Raw genomic sequence first — 22,543 nt, 5'->3', positions numbered from 1 at the left:
AAATACTCACAACGTAACCAAATACAGAAACGCAATGCAAATACACACAATGCAACCAAATACAGAAACGCACTCCAAATACTCACAACGCAACCAAATACAGAAATGTTCTGCAAATACTCACAACGCAACCAAATACAGAAACGCACTGCAAATACTCACAATGCAACCAAATACAGAAACCCGTGGCAAATACTCACAATGCAACCAAATACAGAAACGTGCTGCAAATACTCACAATGCAACCAAATACAGAAACGCGTGGCAAATACTCACAATGCAACGAAATACAGAAACGTGCTGCAAATACTCACAACACAACCAAATACAGAAACACGCTGCAAATACTCACAATGTAACCAAATACAGAAACGTGCGGCAAATACTCACAACGCAACCAAATACAGAAATGTGCTGCAAATACTCACAACGCAACCACATTCGGAAATGCACTGCAAATAGCATGGAAATATTTCAAGGGGACCTCAACAAGGGACGAACCTGGCCGAGTAGACTTATTGTTCAATATTTCACCTGAAAAGTGAGTTTTTTGTTTATTGAAGTATCCTGATCATATGTACATTGTGAGTATTTGCAGCGTTTTTCTGTATTTGGTTGTGTTGTGAGTTTTTGCGGCACATGTGTTGTCAAACTGATGAAGATGTTTTCTTAATTTGCTGGTGTTTTTCTATTTGCATGTCTTTTTTCTTCAGTTGCAGCACTTTGAGCTCTCTCGGCTACCGTACATCTCTGATTCTACACAACTGTTAGAAAACACACAACATAATTGCTTAAATATTATCAGGGAAAATGATTCTCAGGTCGGTACACTAATCTCCATTGACAAATAAGAACGTATCATTAATATTTCACTGGGGCACAGCGGTATTTCACTGGGACTCATGCCCCAGTAAAAAGGGTCTAGCGACATTCCTGGTTGACAAAGTCGTATAGTATGAACCTGTGATTTGTGTTGGTTTTGTCAGTCCATGGGTTTGATTGAGCTGGGCAACGCCTCTCAGAGTCTGGAGAACGTCTGTCGCTGGGCCTTCCTGCAGCAGAAAGAGGACAAGAATGATGCAGAATACCACGATCATGCCATTTTCCTCACCAGGCAGGAGTTTGGGCCCACTGGCATGCAGGGTAATACTTTTGACATAAACTTACATTAAAACATAACGTGATGCATCATGTACATTACGAATCTCAGATTTGCAGACCAATTAAAATTCATGTAATGGGGAGAGTTACATTAAGTTATTTTCAGCAAGACATGCAGATTAGAGGCAGCAGAAACAGACTGTTGAAAACAAAAATAATGTAATGTGAAGTGTTATGTGACTATGCAAATACTTCCATACTTTTCTACTATTTTATCTTCGCTTTCTTTGTAGGTTATGCTCCTGTGACTGGAATGTGTCACCCTGTGAGAAGTTGCACTCTGAACCATGAGGATGGCTTCTCCTCTGCTTTTGTTGTAGCCCATGAGACAGGACATGTGTGAGAAAAGCTTGATCAGAACTTCTGTCATAATTTGCCACCACCAACCAATGTTGGAGAAGCTAATATGAAAGTGTCAAGCCCCAAGCTACTCATAATTTAAAGCAGTCAAGCCACTAAGTAGTTAGTTACAATTCAAGCCACTAATAAGAGTTAGTTACATTGAAGCTATTGGGGGGATGGCAACATCTTTGAATATCAGACTATTTTCTTTTAAATCAGAGAAGTATTTATCTGGGACAAAAACGAGGAATATGGTTTCTCCACCCCATATTTGAAAAAAAATGTTCTCAGCCACATTTCCTTCAAGTACAAAAGTTGACTGTATAGATTGAGTGAGTGATATTAGATTGTTATATTCAGATTGGGGATGGAGCATGATGGCCAGGCGAATGAGTGCGGGGATGAGGTTCCCATGGGCAGTATCATGGCTCCTCTGGTTCAAGCAGCCTTCCACCGCTTTCACTGGTCCCGATGCAGTCAACAGGAGCTCAGGCGATACCTCAAGTGAGTTACTGTGTTTTGGTAGCTTCCTGCTTTGATGAATATAGTCTATTATTAATCCGGTTCATTGATTGTAAATCCTAAAATAGTGTTGTTACTCATGCAGTACATATGACTGTCTTCGTGATGACCCTTTTGATCATGAGTGGCCAACTCTGCCCCAGCTGCCTGGTCTGCATTACTCTATGAATGAACAGTGCCGCTTTGACTTTGGCATGGGCTACATGATGTGCACTGCGGTGAGTGAAAGAGAGACTGTATCATACCAGCCAACCTGACATGCCACCTCATTTCACATCCAACCACATAAACTAGTTAGATTTATAGTTAGAAAATCTGCCAATGCAGTATATGCAGTGGAGTCCAAAAAGTTAAGATAATAAGAGATTATACTGAACATGTGTTTGAAAATGTGTGCTGAAAATGTGAAAATATTTTCATTTAAACCTGCAAATAATTTTTCAAACTGTGGAAAGCCATGAGATAAAATTAAGAAGTAATATTTAAGTTTCTGTATTATTTCTAATATGACTAATCAAATGTAATCAAATGATATTGATCATGTAACTCTGTACCATTGAAGCACAATATGCTCTTTGGCTCATTCTCAAATGAACATGATCATCATATTTTACAGTTCAGGTCTTTTTTTGTTTGTTTTTTCAAAAATTTTACCTTGAGTGGTACAACTGTTTGTCACTGTGGTAGTAACTTTAAAGGGACAATTTTGTACCTTTTTGTAATATGTACCCTTAAGGTATATGGAAGTTTGTTTCCTCCACTGAATAAAATATAAAAAAGGTAATTGCGACTTTTTAATCTCACAATTATGACTTTTTTCTCAGAATTGCGTGCAATTCAGAATAAAGTTATAAAGTTAGAATTGGGAGATATAAACTCGCAATTGCAAGTTATGAAATCTGAATTACGAGATATAAACTAGCAGTCGTGAGATATAAAGTCAGAATTGCATGATATAAAGTCGCAATTGCGAGTTATAAAGTCAGAATTGTGAAATATAAACTTGCAATTCTGAGATAAAAGTAATTTTTCCCCCCTCAGAATTGGACTTTATAACTCGCAATTGCAACTTTATATCTCACAAATAAGAGAAAAGTTACAATTGTGAGATATGAACTTGCAATTGCAAGAAAAAAAGTCAGAATTGCGAGAAAAAAGAGAATTGCAAAAAAAGTCAAAATTACGTTATATAAACTCGCAATTGCGAGAAAAAAATTCAGAATTTCGACATAAAAAGTCATAATTGCATGATATAATCTTGCAATTGCGAGAAAAAAAGTCATAATTGCAATAAAAGTCATAATTGTGAGATATAAACTCGCAATTGCGAGAAAAAGTCAGAATTGCGAGAAAAAAGTCAGAATTTCGAGATAAAAAGTCAGAATAGCGAGATATAAACTCGTAATTGCAAGAAAAAAGTCAGAATTTCGAGATAAAAAGTCAGAATAGCAAGATATAAACTCGCAATTGCGAGAAAAAAAGTCAGAATTTTGAGATAAAAAGTCATAATAGCGAGATATAAACTCGCAATTGCAAAAAAAAAATCAGAATTGCGTGAAATAAACTCGCAATTGCAAGAAAAAGTCAGAATTGCGAGATATAAACTTGCAATTGCGAGAAAAAAAGTCAGAATTTCGAGATTAAAAGTCAGAATTGCGAGAATAAAGTCAGAATTGCTACTTACATCTCACAATTCTGACTTTATTTCTCGCAATTGCGAGTTTATATCAGATATCAGTCGCAATTATAATCGAAGTCGCAATTATCTTTTAAATTGTTTTATTCCGGGGCAGAAACAAGCTTCCCTATGGTAGTACTATGAACTTTTATCGGAAAATAAGGTACGAAGTTGTCCCTTTATGGTTACTGCCTCATTAGTCTCAGCCTCAGTCGTCACACCCACGGACTATTAGCTGAACGTCTGATGCATATGGCACACTTAACTGGAAATACTTCAGGATTTTCAAAGTTGTCATCTGATTGGTTGAATTCTACAAGATGTCCAGGAGACCTGTGTGTCACGTTCTTTAATGGTCTGCTTGGAAACAAAGATGCAGTGATGCCAAACCCCCTTATGGAAGAAGAGCGGCGTCGTGTTTACAAATAGAAACACAATGTGACAATGAGTGCTTATCAGGATCAATTAAATGCTGGATTTTCAAAAGTATGTGAAGTATGTAAAGTTTGCAGCATAGACTCTTTAAAATACATCCAAGAGTTCTACACACCAGTCTGTTATTGTAAGGACATCGACATTACATTTTCACGCCCCTAAACATGGCATGGAACAAAATGAACTGTGATTGGTTGCTTTACATGTCAGTCAGGTGGCCTCTGGGTGGTCTTTATGGAGTCCGGACCTTCTGCTGTCAGTCTGAAATAGGCTACGCAAGACTACTGCCTCAGTGACAAGCTGTTGTACCCGTAAAGGCAAAAGATCTGCACATTTTTTTTAAACAAGTAAAGCAAAAAAATAAAATCTCTGAAAACTATGTAAAAACCACAAGTCCTCTGTCACTTTCCTATTTCCCTGCCACCATACAACCATGTAAGAGCTGGTCTCATGAGCTTTAGCTGTCACAGGCTGCGCGTATGAATGCGAGCATGACTGTTTCTTTTAGTACAGCACCTACGATCCTTGCAAGCAGCTGTGGTGCAGCCACCCCGAGAACCCTTTCTTCTGCAAGACTAAGAAGGGCCCTCCTATCGACGGGACCAAGTGTGCAACAGAAAAGGTTGGACTTGTAAACCTTCTACTCTACATTACACAAAACCAAAATAACAGATACCACTTTTTATCTTTTACTTTCTTTTCTCTCTCTATTTCTCTAGCACTGTTTTAAGGGTCACTGTATCAAGTTGACACCAGACATTCTTAGGCAGGATGGCCACTGGGGTCAGTGGACCAAGTTTGGTTCCTGTTCTCGGACCTGTGGTGGTGGAGTACAGTTCCGCACTCGAGAGTGTAACAACCCAATGTGAGTGTCTTCAGACTGATCTTCCCTTAACATTTCTCCTCTGTTTACTTGAACAAACCTGTTCTATGTTGTAGTCCGGCCAATGGGGGGCGCACTTGTTATGGAAACAACTATGAGTTCCAGCTCTGTAACATGGAGGAGTGTGCAAAGGCCCTGGCTGACTTCAGAGAGGAGCAGTGCAAGATGTGGAACCCCCACTTTGAGCATGAAGGCACCAAACACCATTGGCTGCCCTACGAGCACCCTGAACGTGAGTCAAAGCTATTTATCTAGTGTTATTAATCCCCAAATCATTTTCCACTTTTGTTTAGTCTCATTTTATGTAGGTGAAAAAGGCATTGGCACACTCACATGTTATACTTTTCATTTTAATGCTTCCTGATGTCCACCATGTGTCTTGGAGCATGTTCGTTTCTCGTTCAAAGGAATCTGCTTTTTAAATATTATTCACAAAGCTACTTTTTCTATAAATGCTTCCATAGCATAAGAGCTAAGAATAATTTTCCTCGCCACTGTAATTTGTGTTCAAGGAAGTTATTATAGGTGGCATATATAGTATTTTTTGCATTCTAGTAACTTTACACTTCTGCATTTTGTGATATTGGTCACAATTTACAATAAGGTTTCATTTGTTAATATTGGTTAGCATGAACTAACAATTAACAGTACTTCTACAGCATTTCTTAATCTTAGTTAATGTTAATCTCAACATTTACTACAACCTGAATTCCAGAAATGTTGGGACGTTTTTAAAATTTGAATAAAATGAAAACTAAAATACTTTAAAATCACATGAGCCAATATTTTATTAACAACAGAACATAGATAACATAACAAATGTTTAAACTGAGATATTTTACAATTTTATGCATAAAATTAGCTCATTTCAAATTTGATGCCTGCTACAGGTCTCAAAATAGTTGGGACGGTGGCATGTTTACCATGGTGTAGCATCTCCTCTTATTTTCAAAACAGTTTGAAGACGTCTGGGCATCAAAGTTATGAGTTTCTGGAGTTTTGGTGTTGGAATTTGGTCCCATTCTTGCCTGATATAGGTTTCCAGCTGCTGAAGAGTTTCCAGCTGCTCAAATTTGGACTTGTCTGACCATAGAACACTTTTCCACGTTGAAACAGTCCATTTTAAATGAGCCTTGGCCCACAGGACACGACGGCGCTTCAGGACCATGTTCACATATGGCTTCCTTTTTGCATGATAGAGCTTTTGTTGGCATCTGCAGATGGCACGGCGGATTGTGTTTACCGACAGTAGTTTCTGGAAGTATTCCAGGGCCCATTTAGTAATGTCATCGACACAATCATGCCGATGAGTGATGCAGTGTCGTCTGAGGGCCCGAAAACCATGGACATCCAATAAAGGTCTTCAGCCTTGTCCCTTACCCACAGAGATTTCTCCAGTTTCTCTGAATCTTTTGATAATGTTATACACTATAGATGATGAGATTTGCAAAGCCTTTGAAATTTGACATTGAGGAACATTGTTTTTAAAGTATTCCACAATCTTTTTACACACTCTTTCACAGATTTCCCATCTTTACTTCTGAGAGACTCTGCCTCTCTAAGACATCCCTTTTATAGCTAATCATGTTATAGACCTGATATCAATTGACTTAATTAGTTGCTAGATGTTCTCCCAGCTGAATCTTTTCAAAATGTCTTGCTTTTTCAGCCATTTGTTGCCCCCATGCCAACTTTTTTGAGACCTGTAGCAGGCATCAAATTTAAAAAGAGCTCATTTAGTGGATAAAAGTGTAAGATTTCTCTGTTTAAACATTTGTAATGTTATCTATGTTCTATTGTGAATAAAATATTAGCTCATGTGATTTGAAAGTCTTTTAGTTTTCATTTATTCAAATTTAAAAAACGTCCCAACATTTCCGGAATTCGGGTTGTAATACATTCATAAAAATATATTTTTTAAGATCAGAAGTTGTGTCTGTTAATGCACTAACATGAATATTAACTAACATTAACAAAGGTTAAATGCTGTAAAAATGTATTGTTTGTTGTTAGTTCATGTAAGTCAATGCAAAGTGTTATCAAGATATCTTGTTTTATGCTGTGCCTTTAAAACCTCAATGTAGAACAGCAACAAAGAGAATGGAAATTAAATTAATGGAAAGGATGAAACTAAAACTCCTTTCTGGGGGAAAAAGTGTCTGTATCTGCTACCATTTTTGGCTCTCTCTCCTTCATGATTATGGTATCATTATTTATGTCTTTATTTGGTAATTTCAACTTTAAGAATTTAGAAAGAGTAACAGGGTTGTTAATCAACTGGAGAGGTACTCTTAGCTGCTTCAATACATTCACCAAAGGTTTGGCCCAGTCATTGAGAATTGAGCATCAGCCAAGCATTGGACAGCAGCGGTTGGAAGAAAGGCACATGGAAATGTGATTAAGCAGCAATGGCATCTCCAGTTATCCACTGGGGCCGAATTACTGCTACAGTAGAGGGAATGCAGGTATTCAGCTAATAACCACTCCAGCGTCCCTCTCTAGCTAAGAGGAGTAAACAGTCTTGTTTTCTGTACACAGTATGAACAATATTGCAGTGGTTGCAAAATCTTTTTTTATTATTATTATTTATGATTATTCATGTAGTAGACACCTTCTTTTAGGACACATTGCTCAAAAAACATTATCACTACACCACAACTATGATATCATTGGCATTCTTACTAAATCTATGTAATTTATTCTTGTGATGGCAAAGCTGACTTTTCAGCATCATTACTCCAGTCTTCAGTGTCAGTCTTTACTGCTCAGTTGTGGCCTAATGGTTAGAGAGTCAGATTTGTAACCCGAAGGTCATGGGTTTGAGTCTCAGTATGGTCAGGAAATGTGGGGGAGTGCTCTCTTACACTCTCATTACCCACAACTGAGGTGCCCTTAAAAAAAAGGCACCTAACCCCCGGGCACAGCAGCAAGAATGGCTGCCCACTGCTCCGGCCGGGTGTGTGTTTAATACTCACTGCTGTGTTTGTGCACTTTGATGGATGAAATGCAGATTACAAATTCCAAGAATGGGGCACCATACTTGGCTACACGTCATGTCACTTTCACTTTAAAACAGTTTAATACTGCTTAATCTTTCTGTGGAAACTGTGATATTTTTTTCAGAATTCTTTGGTGAAAGTTTAGAAGAACAATGTATAATTACATTTTCAAATTATACAATAATAGTATTATGTTTATTGTTATTGACAGTGTTATTAATTGTACAGGCCTGGTTATATACAGATGTTTTAAACAAAAAATGTAAGCAAAATCTTAATTTATTTTAACATTCTAAAGTGTCAGCTTGAGTAAAGTGACGGACACACCATAAATCTTATAGAAACAATTATAATGTCATATTAAGTGTTAAAGGGGACCTATTATGCCCTTTTTTACAAGATGTAATATAAGTCTCAGGTGTCCCTAGAATGTGTCTGTGAAGTATCAGCTCAAAATATCCCACAAAATGTTGAAAATGCCCATTTTTTTGAGTGGAAGCAAAACATGCTATTTTCTAGGGCTGGGACAATACATTGATGCATCGCGAATAGAGAAATGATTCTGGATCGATTCTGATATTTTCCGTATTTATCGCAAATCTCTCTCGAATCGATTCTGAGCTTAGTTTTCAACAGCAGATGGCACTGTGTGCTTTAGAAACAGCCGTACTCTGCTTCCTTCCAATTCCTTACACGCCACTTGAACCTTCTATAAAATAATCATTCATAAAGTTTGAAAAGGTTAAAGCAAATTACAATTATTTCTAGTGTCATAAAAGCATTTTGAGGTGCAAATACATTGTCAGACTCAGCCAAATGCACGAGCGCTCTTCCCTGTGTGCATTTGAGCATGCGGTTAAAAAATAGCCTAGAGCGCCATGTGCTGTTAAAAACTAAGCTCAGAATCGATTTGCGATTTGCGAAAATATCAGAAATGATCCACGAATCATGATGCATAGTATTGTCCCTGCCCTACTATTTTCGTGCATGTATCTTTAAATGCAAATGAGCTGCTGCCCCCTATCCAGAATAGCGCTGTGCCTTTACAGCTCGTGTTTCGGATACTCTGCCAAAAATGAACAAAAAATCTGTTTGGTTTTGATTATCATCTATATCACGGTAATGCTCATGTGACATTGCAGTTCTTTGTCATCATGAAAGTTATTATCTGCATGCATTTTAAAGCCATGTCAGTTTAAACTTCTGATATATGATTTTCTGAGCGCACACATTCAAAGCACACACACAGAAAGCTGGCTGTCAGCTTAAGCTTAATGTGCTTAAGCTGTCATGTACACTCAAGGTAATGTCAAAACACATAAAGTTCACATAAACACAGTCGGTTATGTATGTCAAAGTAAAAAGCGAGGAAAGAAATCGCATGCGTATATTAGATATCTGTGTATTAAAGTGACAGCAGAGTAATATAAAGTACCTGCTGTATATGCTATTAATATGAATCAAACATCAAAAGAAAAACAGAAAATCACTCACTGCTTTTGAATTAATAACTTTAGTAGCTTTATTAAGAATACATTTCTTACATGAATGCTGCTGTTAAAGGGTTAGTTCACCCAAAAATGAAATTTCTGTCATTAATTACTCACCTTCATGTCATTCCAAACCAGCAAGACCTTCATTCATCTTCAGAACACAAATTAAGATATTTTTGATGAAATCCGACAGGTTTTTTATCTCCCATAAAAAGCAACGAAATTACCACATTCAAGGTCCAGAAAGGTAGTAAAGACATGGTTAAAACAGTCAACGTGACTACAGTGGTTCAACCTTAATGTTATGAAGCGACGAGAATACTTTTTGTGCGCAAAAAACAAAACAAAAATTATGACTTTATTCAACAATTTCTTCTCTACCCTTTCTCTCTCCTACGCAGTTGATGCAGTGCAGTGCTTACGTGTTTACATCCAAACGCTGACTCAGTATTGGCTGACGCTGTTCACGTGAGCACCACGACGCATGCGTGTGATGCTGACACAGTAGCCGACCAATACAGAGTTGGCGTTCGGACATAAACACGGAACCTCTGCAATGTTTCTTCAACGTAACTGCGTAGGAGAATGACAGGATAGAGAGGAAATTGTTGATTAAAGTCCTTATTTTTGTTTTGTTTTTGCACACAAAAAGTATTCTTGTCGCTTCATAACATTAAGGTTGAACCACTGTAGTCACGTTGACTATTTTAACAATGTCTTTACTACTTTTCTGGTAATTTCATTGCTTTCTATGGGAGATTAAAAAAAAAAAAAAAACCTGTCGGATTTCATCAAAAATATCTTAATTTGTGTTCTGAAGATGAACAAAGTTCTTACATGTTTGGAACAACATGAGGGTGAGTACTTAATGACAGAATTAAAATTTTTGGGTGAACTAACCCTTTAAATGCTCTGGCAAGGAGATAAACATGGCGGACTGTGTACAGCTCACTCAGGGGAGGAGCTAAGCTAATAGGGCAGATTCTGTGCCAGTCGTGGGCGGGGCCTGTTCCAATGTGACATAACACATTCCTGAATGACTCATTTTGAGACACTGTTTCCGATTTACGGAGAAAATAACAAATGGAGTGGATGGATTTTTATCACAATAGGATGGTTGTGTACACACACTGCAGACACATAATTATGTTCAAAAACAATATAAAAAGTGAATTTTGCATAATAGGTCACCTTTAAGTAAAAGTGATGCAGTGAACATATTTAATGAATCTCATTAAAATACAATAAAACAACAACCTATTAATTCCATGAATTATATAAACTTAAAAAGGTTTTGTAAACATTTGTACTTTTCTAAAGTTGCACATACCTAAAATGCTTATTAATGATTATTATTCATTTCAGTGTCAAAAATGTATGTGTGCTAAAACTCATAAAACTCACCTCACAGACAAATAGCTACAAAAATGAATTGTATGAATTTGTCTGTGGTCTGTTTTTTTGGACAGCTGAAGAGAGATGTCAACTATACTGCCAGTCAAAAGAGACCGGAGACGTGGTGTCCATGAAGAGAATGGTGCATGACGGCACACGTTGTTCCTACAAAGACCCTTACAGCGTGTGTGTGCGTGGGGAGTGTGAGGTAAAGGTTATTCAAACACACCTACACAAACCATCCATCACTGAAGTTCATCCTCCAAAATGCCATAGAATGAATAATATCAAGTCTAATCAGCCTTCTGAGGCCTTTCCACTCCTCATTGCCGTGTAAAGTGTTGAGCTAGAACAGAACACTATCTTGAATGGTTTGTTTTTAGCTAGTTCTGTTATTGGTGGAATACATGACTGTGATGTCCTGTGGGTAGGGCAGATTGATGATGTTTTGCTACTGGAATTAAAAGATAAAGTGCATTCCAAGATGTATTGCTTTATAATCTGAGAGGGATATGAATGTCTGGAAAAGAATGGGTTTGAATTTGTACTGGCACTGACACTCAGTAAGGGAAAGAGAGGATCTGTGATTGTTTCCATGCAGTTGTGTGTTCAAGAGTGTTTCCTACCTGAACTTTATTGACATTTATTGATTTTATTGGCAAATATGAGTACTGGATTGAATTAGGATTAAGTTTAGAGCTAATATTCCATTCATACATAATGTTGTCTTAGCCTTTATAAGGACGTTTATTGCTATGGTTGCTGCACCACACATAAAAGCTTTCAGTTATTCAAATTTAAATATTTTGGAGAAATATTTTGCAGAAATAGTTTTCTTAATCAGTATTTTGTCTTGTTTTTTATGTAAAAAGTATTGATATATTTATCATGACAACTCTCTGAGTGAATTATTTAACCAGCATTTATTGGCATGCGGCATGAAATGTACATATGTTTGATTTTGGTGGACATGATCTGCTATGCTGCTGAGCACATACAAGAATTTGTTCATTTTAGTTCAAGGATTAGTTCACTTTAAAATGAAAATTACCCCATGCTTTACTCACCCTTAAGCCATCCTAGGTGTGTATGACTTTCTTCTTTCTGATGAACACAATCGGAGTTATATTAATAAATATTCTGACGCATCCAAGTTTTATAATGGCAGTGAACGGGAAACAAGTATGAAGCTCAAGAAAGTGCATCCATCCAACATAAATGTACTCCACACGGCTCCGTGGGGTTAATAAAGTCCTTCTCAAGTGAAGCGATGCGTTTGTGTAAGAAAAAATATCCATATTTTTGGCCTTTGTTAACCCCCCAGAGCTGCGTGGAGTACCTTTATGATTGATGGATGCACTTTATTGAGCTTCATACTCGTTGTTTCCCATTCACTGCCATTATAAAGCTTGGATGTGTCAGGATATTTATTAATATAACTCCAGTTGTGTTCATCAGAAAGAAGAAAGTCATACACACCTAGGATGGCTTGAGGGTGAGTAAAGCTTGGGTTAATTTTCATTTTAAAGTGAACTAATCCTTTAAAATAACTTACATAAAGGAAATGCTGCTGCAAGAATATATTAAAACCCCTGTAGCAGATCTCTACAGGTGGCACTGGGGAGGAGACTGGCTAAACAGAAGTTTTCATAATCGTCCAGCAGGGCGATCGCAGGCAAGGGTACAAAATATAGGGTTTCGTGGAATAGGAAGTATGTCTGTTTGGCTAATGCCACAGCGTTAGAGAGATCAATTAGCGTTCTGTTAGAGTTTTTGCAGTGTTTATTTGTCTATTAGTTGCCTATGATTATTACTGATGAATTTAGTAGTATTCGGCTGGTCATCTCAATTTAGAAGGCCTCAAGAGTCGACCAACTCCATACATAATAAATCAACAGGTCAGCACCTTAGTTGTGCCTACATCTCTCTATATATTCTCTTAAACCCTGCTCTCTGCACAGAAAGTGGGCTGTGACAATGTTATAGCCTCGGAGCTAGAGGATGATAAGTGTGGTGTGTGTGGAGGAGACAACTCCACCTGCAAGATTGTCAAAGGAAACTTCACCCGCAGCACAAGGAAACCAGGTGAGCTTCTGCCCTTTCTGCAGACTCCATGAACAGGTCACCCAATGTTTTCGACCCAGATTCATCCCAAAATTTCATCATAATCTGGAAATTCTTCCATTTTCAAATCTCATTTTGGCTTTTTTGAATTTTATTCCTAGGTTTTCTGAAGATCCTGGAGATTCCTAGAGGAGCACGCCACATACAGATCCGTGAATTCAAAGGAACTCCACATATTCTAGGTAGAAGCTCCTTCTCAGCAAATGGCAGTGTGATTAATTACTCCAACACTGGCCTTCATAATGCAAGTGTCTGGCCTCCCACTGTTTGTTATTGATGGAGAGGTTTGGACTCCTCCTGGCACTGAGACCATTAGGAGCTCCAGCTCAGTGGCCGTGAAGCATCTTGGCTACTTAGAATTAATGCCTTCCAAAATTGTGATTTATAGGTACAAGAAACGCATATTAAATCAGCATGATGAAGACTGATCCTTGTTTTTTCTCACTTGGTGCATAAATTGGACTGCATGATTGTCCTAATGTTAAATTGTCCTCTGCTAGCGGTGAAGAACCAGGCCACAGATCATCTTTTCCTGAACGACGAGGGCGATTTTCCTGAGTCACGTACAGTAATCGAGAAAGGTGTGGCGTGGGAGTATGCTAACAATGATGACATGGAGACAGTGCAGACCACTGGACCACTCAAATATGGAGTTCTCATAATGGTGAGAATGAGATTTATATCAGTTATTATAACTATAAATCCAGAACTAAGCCTAAAGGACATTCAGGGATAATAAGGGCACTATAGTAGTGCATTTCTAAATACTGGATGATAGTTCACCCAAAAATGAAAATTTTCTCATCATTTACTCACCCTCATGCCATCCCCAATGTACATTGCCCGGCCTAAAAAAAGTCACTGTTTGGATTTAAATAGGCAAATGCTTAAGAGTCTATAATTGGATCATTATTGCCGTGATTATTATGTTTCTAGCATGTTTTATGTCTGGCAAAAGTTCTTCTAACCCTAACTGAAAGTCTTTGGGATGTGCTGGAGAGTGCTTGACTCTTGCATTGTCAATACAAGATTTTTGACCAGAAATTGTTGCACCTCTTGATTGAAATGACATCACAACATTTATTTCCACCAAGAGGTGCATCAATTTTTGGTCAAGATCTTGTATTGACAATGCAAGAGTCGAGCACTCTGTAAAGTCTACTCCAGCACATCCCAAAGACTTTCAATGAATTTAAGGTCTGGACTGATGATTCTTAATGCTCCCTTCCAACCATTCTTTCACAATTTAAGCCTGATGAATCGTGACATTGTCATCCTGGAATATGGCCATATTTTTTTTGGCCGGGCAGTGTATGTGGCTTTCTTTCTTCAGATAAGCGCAAACAAAGATTTTTAGGAAAATAATCCATCTCTGTGAGTCCATATTATGCAAGTGAATTGGTTCCAGTCAGTTGATGCTTGAAAGACCACACACAGCTATCGTGACGGAAATCCACATGACCCCAGTGGATGAATCAATGTCTTCTGAAGCTAAATTAAAGGTGTGTGTGAGAAAAATAAATAAACCATCGCTTCTGACTGAATGTCCTAGGCGTGTTCACAAGTTTAGCTTGATATCAATAGTGCGTTGTGAAGTTCACACGAGAAGTAACATGGATATACATACACAGTGAGCATGAAAGACATGCTGCTGCACAAATAACAGGAAATTACCTATAGCAGATCTAGACAGGTGGAGCTGGGGAAGGTGGAGGGCTTCAGAGGAACTCTAAAAGCACGCTGTAAACTGCTACAGCAAACGCTGACCAACTATTTAAATGTTGAGCAGCAAGTTCATTGGCTGCAGATGCAACAGGAACCAATCAGCTGGTGCAGTTTAGTTAACAATGTAATTGTCAGCAGGTTGTGTTAAGGACTCATCAGCCTGTGCCATCTAGAGTTTCATGACAGAACTTGGTATTTTTTATGCACACACATATCGTTTTGCTTCTGAAAACATTGATTCATCCACTGGGGTTATATGGATTACTGTCACGATCGCTGTGTGTAGTTTTTAAGCGTCAAACGGGTGGCACCCATTCAATGGCATTATATGAACTCACAGAGATTGATTATTTTCCTACAAATCTTCGTTTGTGTTTATCTGAAGAAAGAAAGTCATATACATTGAGGATGGCATGAGGGTGAGTAAATGAAATAAAATTAACTATCCCTAGTTGGTAAGGACAATTAAGGTTAAATCACATGATAGCAATAAGGCTACTCAATAGAATATATTTATAAGTAACATACTTCTCCAATAACAAACATCTTCTCCAGGTTCATTCTCAGAGCATTTCTAAAGTCACGCTTTCATACAAATACATCCTGCCAGAAGACCCGCTTTCATCAATGGAGAACACCCTGCCTCAGGATGACACAATTTACTTTGAGTGGGCTCTCAGGAAGTGGTCGCACTGTTCCAAGCCATGTGGCGGAGGTACACAGCAATATAGAAGAATATTTCTCCTTTTCAATTCACTTTCAATAGACTTAGAATTGAAATTGAATTGACAATGTCCCACAGTATGCTGAGTTGGAATTTAGTTAGGAATGACAATTAAATACTAATTTTAAAATATTTTTTTAATAGGTTGCATTTCAAACATTGATTATTAACATTTAAAAAAAACTTTATGTACAAAACCCTTCAAAAGTTTGAAGTTGGAATGATTTTTTTATGTTTTTGATCTTATGTAAAAAAAAAAAAAAAAAAATAGTTGAAAACAATATTGTGAAATATTATTACAGTTTAAAATAACTTTTTTTTTTCTTTTTTTTTTTTTTAAAATGTAATTTATTCCTCTGATGGCAAAGCTGAATCTTCAGCATCATTACTCCAGTCTTCAGTGTCACATTATCCTTCAGAAATCATTCTAATATGCTGATTTGCTGCTCAAGAAACATTTATATTATTAGCAATGCTGAAAACATTTGTGCTGCTTAATATTATTGTGGAAACCATGATATATTTTTCAGGATTCTTTCATTAATATAAAGTATTTAAACAGCATTTGTTTGTTACATTAATATTTTGTAGCAGTATAAAAGTCTTTTCTTTCACTTTTGATCAAAGGAATGCATGCTTGCTGAATAAAATTATTAATTTAAAGAAAAAAAAATTACCCAAACTTTTCAAAGGTAGTGTATGATAACATGTTTATGTGTAATTCATACTGAAAAGTAAAAGTATTTGTTATTTCATTATACTTCCTTAAATTAAGGTTTGAATTACAGTTCTGTTTGGTACCTCAATTCAAATTCAATTCAAATTGAGGAAAATTGATAAAAGAATTTAATTCTCAGTTCAACTCTGAACGGCACAACCCTGACAGACATGAGCTTTGATTGAAACTTGGATCGACCATAAGAGACAGCAGCTTGTATTGTGCCGTTTTGTCTATTTATCTGGCTTACAGGGAAACAGTACACACGTTTTGGATGCCGGAGGAAGTCGGATGGCAAAATGGTACACCGCACACTCTGCGCCAACATACCCAAACCCCGCGCCATCAGTCGAGCCTGCAACCAGAAGGAGTGCTCAGAACCAATGTAAGCAAATGAGGTTCACCATGTGGTAGTTTTCAAACCAATATCATACAATTGTACTTGAACACACACAATGAGTGATGGATGATGGTGTAAGGATATGGGAGTTTGTGGACATATTTTAAATGTGTATTGTGTATATCAGCTGGGTGACAGGAGAATGGGAGGAGTGCAGTAAATCATGTGGTAAGACCGGTTCTCAGACTCGACCTGTGCGCTGTGTGAGGCCTGAACTGGACGGTACATACAAAGCCATCAACGCCAAATATTGCAACGACGACCGGCCTGAAGGACGACGACCCTGTAATCGTCACCTATGCCCCGCACAGTGGAGAACTGGACCTTGGTCTCAAGGTTAGTATCAGTGAGATTTTTTTCATTTATCATATAAATAAACTTGATCAGTATTGGATATTTAATTGTACATACTCATTTCTCATATTTTTGTCGCCATCTAATGCTCAAAGTTTTTGATGTTTATAAACACAAATAATATGACTGTTAAATGCAATGTTCAGCAAATCCAGAATGAATAACCATTTCACATACTGTACTTTTTAATTGTTGCGATGTTTAAATTCACTTGAAGCATTTAAAACTGAAGATCCTGTCATTAACTCATCCTCATGTCATTCTAAATTAACATTTAAAATTAACTGTTTTTTCCTGTGGAACACAAAATATGTTTTGAAGAATGTTGGTAACTAAACAGTTTTGGTCACCATTGACTTCCATTGCATTAACAAAAAAACACTGAGACATTCCTTAATATGTCTTTTATGTTCCACAGAAGATAGAAAGCCCATTTTTAAGTGAATTTTTAAAGGGATAATTCACCCAAAAATGAAAATTCTGTCATTAATTACAGACCCGTAAGACTTTCATTCAACTTCGGAACACAAATGAAGGTCTTTTTGATGAAATCTGAGAGCTTTCTGTCCCTCCATAGACAGCTACGCAACTGACACTTTGACGCTTCAAAAAATTCATAAAGAGATCATAAAACTGATCCATATGAATTGAGCGGTCCAAATGTTCTGAAAAGACGCAATTGCTTTATATGAAAAAAAAAAAAAAACTAATTTAGGCATATATTCATATACAAACATTAATCAACATTTAACATGTTTGCTTAACGCATGCGAGAACCAATGAGGTTCATTCTCGTGTGTTACGCAGCACGTTTGAGCTTCCGCAAGAGGTTTGTTCTCACACGTCAAGCAGGTTCGGTTGAGCTTCTGCTTATATTTGCTGATCAATGTTTATATGTGAATAAAAGCATAAATTATCATATAAAGCGACCAAGTCTCTTCAGAAAATTTGGATTAAACCATTCAATTCATATGGATTAGTTTTACAATCTCTTTATGAACTTTTTTAAGCATCAAAGTGGTAGTTGCGTAGCTGTCTATGGAAGAACAGAAAGCTCTCAGATTTCATCAAAAAGATCTTAATTTGCATTCCGATAATGAACGAAAGTCTTACGGGTTTGGAACGACATGAGGGTGAGTAGTTAATGCCAGAATTATCATTTTTGGGTGAACAATCCCTTTAAGGGTTTTTCACATTCATTGTGAGTTTACTGTGACTTCAGTGCTATGATTTTTGTTCTTGTAATTTTGATTTTATCATTAAAATATGACTACTTTTATCTCCTAATGTACTGTACTGTACAACCTTATTCTCAAAACATTCCCAAAACAATCATTCTCGTCACGATTTTCTTCTCAAAATCTTTTTTATTATTATTTTAACAGTGAGGTCTGTTTGTAAGTTAATCAATATCATTAGCTATGTTTCCATCCACCTATTTTTATGCGCATTTTGTAATATCGCATCAAAAACTGCTGGATGGAAATGCCAAGATGCGCATAAATTCTAAAAATGTGCATAAAAAAATGATGCGCTCGTTTGGGTTGGATAATATTTCTATCCGATAAGAAAACATGCGCATAAACTACGATGGAAACACATTTACCGAATAAATTCCTCGATGCGCATCAAAAAAATCATGTGACTTTGCACAATGGGACGGCATAACTGTACTAACCAGTGGAAAAATCTTGTTCCTGATGCTGTTTTGGTCATTCAGAAGTCTGTCGTCAATGTGGTTCGGTATAATTCCTCCCAGAACTGTCTTACATCTTACATTCACCTCTGAAAGCAAGATAACACGTTTATTGCATTTCGTCTGCTCGCTCTGAGATGCAAATAATTTATTATATATGAAAATCATTATATGCAGTGGCTTCTTCTACATTTCTTAGTGATATTTAGCACCAGTTTATCAGGAAGTGACGATTTTGTTCTCAGGGGATTCGCAAATGTTTTAAGCGATATTGCAATTTAGCAACTTTGGATGGAAACAGCTATTGTCACATTCTGCTATATGTTTATATGTGTTCTGTATGTATGTGCAGTGCTCAGTGACTTGTGGTAATGGGACTCAGGAGCGGCAGGTCATGTGCAGCACCCCTGATAACGCCATCGGCATCTGCATGGACACCAAACCTGAGAACATCAGACCATGTCTGCTGACACCGTGTCCAAGTGAGTGTCCACTTTGACCTACAGTATACAAGCTCCTCAGATTTCACTTTAGACTCCTTCAAAACCAAAACCACATAACCCTTTTCTTAAAACCTCTCTCCCAACTCTCAGATGACAGAGGGAACTTCCTCATCCAGTGGCTCTCCAGAGCAGACCCCGAGTTCCCAGCGCCCAAGATCTCCTCAAGTAAACGGCCCGTCTCCAGTCCTCAACCTGCTGTGTGCTGCATGGCCGCTCTTTCCTGGACCCTGCCTCTCTCTCTTACGCTATGGCTCTGTTACACTCTACCTTGAGCACTTTTCTGTCCCTCTCAGATTCTTAACATTTCCTTCGTTCGAGGGAATTCTGCGGGCTGTTTCTTTCCCCTGCCCCTGGTCTTCTGCAGGGCTGAGGGCTAAACACGGCCTAAAATTGCATTGAAATAGGGCAGTAGGTGCCTGTGCGGAAGGGGCCTTGTTTTTAGAAGCCATGATGGTTGTGCTACGTCAGGTAATATGGAAATGACTGTTGTGACGACTTCCAGGGTGAATCATTCAACAAACTTTATGAAACAAACTCCTGTGTGAGGGAGTTGGTCCGGTACCGCCAGTGACTGGAGCATTTCAGTCAATTTGTCAATTCAATACATATACAATATGAGCATAAAGAATATATCACTAAAATGGCAATGTGGGCCATAATCTTAATTTATTTTGACTGTTAAATGTCATGTATTTTTGTATATATTTTCTTGAAAAATGTCTTAAGAACTGAGATGGAATCATGAAAAGAAACTTTTATGGAGATGTTTCATTCTTTTTTTACCCATTTTCTTTGTTCTATATGATGAGAATGGTAAGATGGAGCACGCTTTAACACTCACATTTTATTTTACAAATCGGTTGCGTGTCGGCGTTTGATGTCGTATCGAAAGATAAAAAATACCTCATGCTTCTGCGTAATTTCTCACATCAGTCATTTTTGCCTTTGGTTGAAGGGACACGAGTTTACGTTTGCATGCCCACTGAATTTCGAAAAGAGGCAGCTAAAGAAAAGAACAAAGAATATGGATGTTTACAGCTAAGGGAGTGAAGATAGTTGCTGCTCCTCAGATCTTCGATTATATCACAGTCTTTCACTGCTGTATGATTGCGAGTCTGTGGAAAGACAAAGCTTTAGCGATGCAGGCCTTTTTTAAACTATACAGCAATTATGTGTATATATTAAATGATGTTGAACATACTTAGTAACATTAATAACATATTCAATGACTGTTATCTCTTACACCAGTAACAAAAGTAATATATTGTATTTATCTATGTATTTTGACCTTACAGGCCAGGTTTCCTTGCCTAATGATTTGAGATACATATATAGTATATATCATGATGAAAAGAGTATTTAAAGTTACAATGAAATTTTAAAGGATTATAAAGTGTCTGCCTGTATGTATGTGTGTGTGTGTGAGAGAGAGAGAGACAGAGAGACAGGGGCCCTGTTGTTTTTTAATAAGAATGGCTGTACATCTGAGTAACTGAAAGAAATATAACAGGGTCCAGGAAATAATCCTCCTTTATTTAAACACACAAGACTTCGATACAAGCTTTACAATAAAAAGCACCAACGGTAGCATTTGTTTTCGACTGTTCTTCCAGCATGTTTCTGGAATTACATATTCAGACCACCTCACATCTGGACACATTAATTAAAGTAATTAAAAGTGGTTTAAATTGATATCAAATAGGGTGTTGAAGGCAGCATGTGGCCTGTAGTCAGATCTCTGCTGAATGCTGGCCTCTGTAGGTCTTATTTGTCATGGCTCTTTCATTCCAGAGTGTAGCATTTGATAACATTACAGTGCGTGCGGTTACGTTATGTGATTGTTTAAATGTAATCCAGGATGTGCCATTTTTCCATTTTTTTTTTTTTATAACTATAATCCTCAAAATTGTCAGTTTTTCAATGGATTTGATGGTGTTGAAATGTTTTACCAAAGTGTTTACTAAACTGTGAATGGTGTGACATTTCAAAGCAGTTTACATTGTACTGAGAAAAGTTGTACGTGTTGTCTTGTATATGCTCTATATTTGACAGGAAGTCTCTATGTAACTGTGGTTTCTTGTCGGCTGTGTTTATGGGAATAAAGGGTCAAGTAATATATTGAATACTTAAACCCTCTGAATATGTGCTCTTGCTCTATAATTTCATGTTGTGTTTTGCTTAGTGTGACTAACTGTATGCTTTGCACCCTTTTCCTCATTTCCTGGTGTTCTGCTTCTTTCATTATTTTCTTTACATTATTATTATATTATAATATTTTTATGTTTATTTTAGGGCTGTCAAGCGATTAAAATATTTAATGTAATTAATTACACAATGTAGCGATTAATCTAATTAATTGCAAATTAATAGCATGTCAAATTTGACTGAGAAATTACCCCCAAAAGATCATCAAAGAGACATTACAAAAAGTAGCTTTAGAAAGAAATGATTGAGTAAATGATAACGGAAGTTTCATTTTTGGGTAAACTATCCCTTTAATGTTTTTTTTTTTTTTTTACTATTAAGATGGAAATATGATCATCATTTTATGAAGTGATACTCTAAAAAAGAATCTAAAACTGCCAGTAGGTGGCGGTAAATGTCTTAATGAGTGAGACAGTGAGTCATTCATTCATTCGATTCGTTTGAAGGGCTGATTCATTCAGGAATGAAGTACATGGCGCTCTTTGGCACTGTCCCAAATGGCACACTTAAATGCACTTTCGGTCTTGTGGACTTACAATGGCCCCTGCGTGCGCGTGTCAGTTAAGTCCACAAGACCGTAGGGTGCCCCATTCGTCATTTAAGCTTAAAGAAGGATGCTCGTGAGCGCCCCCTCTGCGGCTGCTATGCGCCCTCGATGCGCACTTCTGCTGAGCCCGCAAGACTGTGGCCCTGTCCCAAATGGCACACTTCTATGCACTTTCGGTCTTGTGGACTTACAATGGCTGCCGCGCGCGCGTGTCCGTTAAGTCCACGAGACCGTATATATTACATATTTTAAATTTGCTTGCTTTACATATCCTATTTTTTATTTTTTTTTATTTCTCAATATTGTATTGATGCTACTAACTCCACACTAAGTCTCTTGTTGGTTCATTTTCATATTTCATTCCTTATTTATGTTATATTATATTATATTATATTAATATATATATATATATATATATATATATACACACACACATTATTTTTGCACATTCTTGCATGCCTTATTTTCCATATTTCATTTTTTCTTATTATTCATATATATATATATATATATATATATATATATATATAATATAACTTTATAAAATATTAAATATATATCCCATTATTGTATTGACGTCAGCCTCCTACTGGTTTATCTTTCAGGGTCCCGCTGTAAAGGAGACAAGTCTGTTTTCTG

At 37.1% G+C, this 22,543-nt stretch overlaps 1 protein-coding gene across 1 annotated transcript in view; it reads left to right on the top strand.

The window, feature by feature from the left end:
• The window catches only part of adamts2a (ADAM metallopeptidase with thrombospondin type 1 motif, 2a), an 89,688-nt gene extending 67,434 nt beyond the window's left edge, over positions 1-22,254 (top strand). Inside the window, exons 6-21 of the mRNA XM_051876637.1 lie at positions 987-1,143; positions 1,395-1,500; positions 1,864-2,007; positions 2,111-2,243; positions 4,647-4,760; positions 4,858-5,003; positions 5,078-5,253; positions 10,983-11,116; positions 12,870-12,993; positions 13,134-13,214; positions 13,533-13,696; positions 15,313-15,472; positions 16,452-16,584; positions 16,727-16,933; positions 19,001-19,131; positions 19,243-22,254. Coding sequence (XP_051732597.1) covers positions 987-1,143; positions 1,395-1,500; positions 1,864-2,007; positions 2,111-2,243; positions 4,647-4,760; positions 4,858-5,003; positions 5,078-5,253; positions 10,983-11,116; positions 12,870-12,993; positions 13,134-13,214; positions 13,533-13,696; positions 15,313-15,472; positions 16,452-16,584; positions 16,727-16,933; positions 19,001-19,131; positions 19,243-19,424 — 2,292 coding nt within the window. The 3' untranslated portion in view covers positions 19,425-22,254. The remainder of the gene's footprint in view (positions 1-986; positions 1,144-1,394; positions 1,501-1,863; positions 2,008-2,110; positions 2,244-4,646; positions 4,761-4,857; positions 5,004-5,077; positions 5,254-10,982; positions 11,117-12,869; positions 12,994-13,133; positions 13,215-13,532; positions 13,697-15,312; positions 15,473-16,451; positions 16,585-16,726; positions 16,934-19,000; positions 19,132-19,242) is intronic.
• The last annotated feature ends 289 nt before the right edge of the window (positions 22,255-22,543 follow it).

This window comes from Ctenopharyngodon idella, chromosome 21, assembly GCF_019924925.1.
Source record: "Ctenopharyngodon idella isolate HZGC_01 chromosome 21, HZGC01, whole genome shotgun sequence".
Lineage (NCBI taxonomy): Eukaryota > Metazoa > Chordata > Actinopteri > Cypriniformes > Xenocyprididae > Ctenopharyngodon > Ctenopharyngodon idella.
Note: the sequence above shows the minus strand (reverse complement) of the source record. Positions and strands in the feature narration are given on the sequence as shown.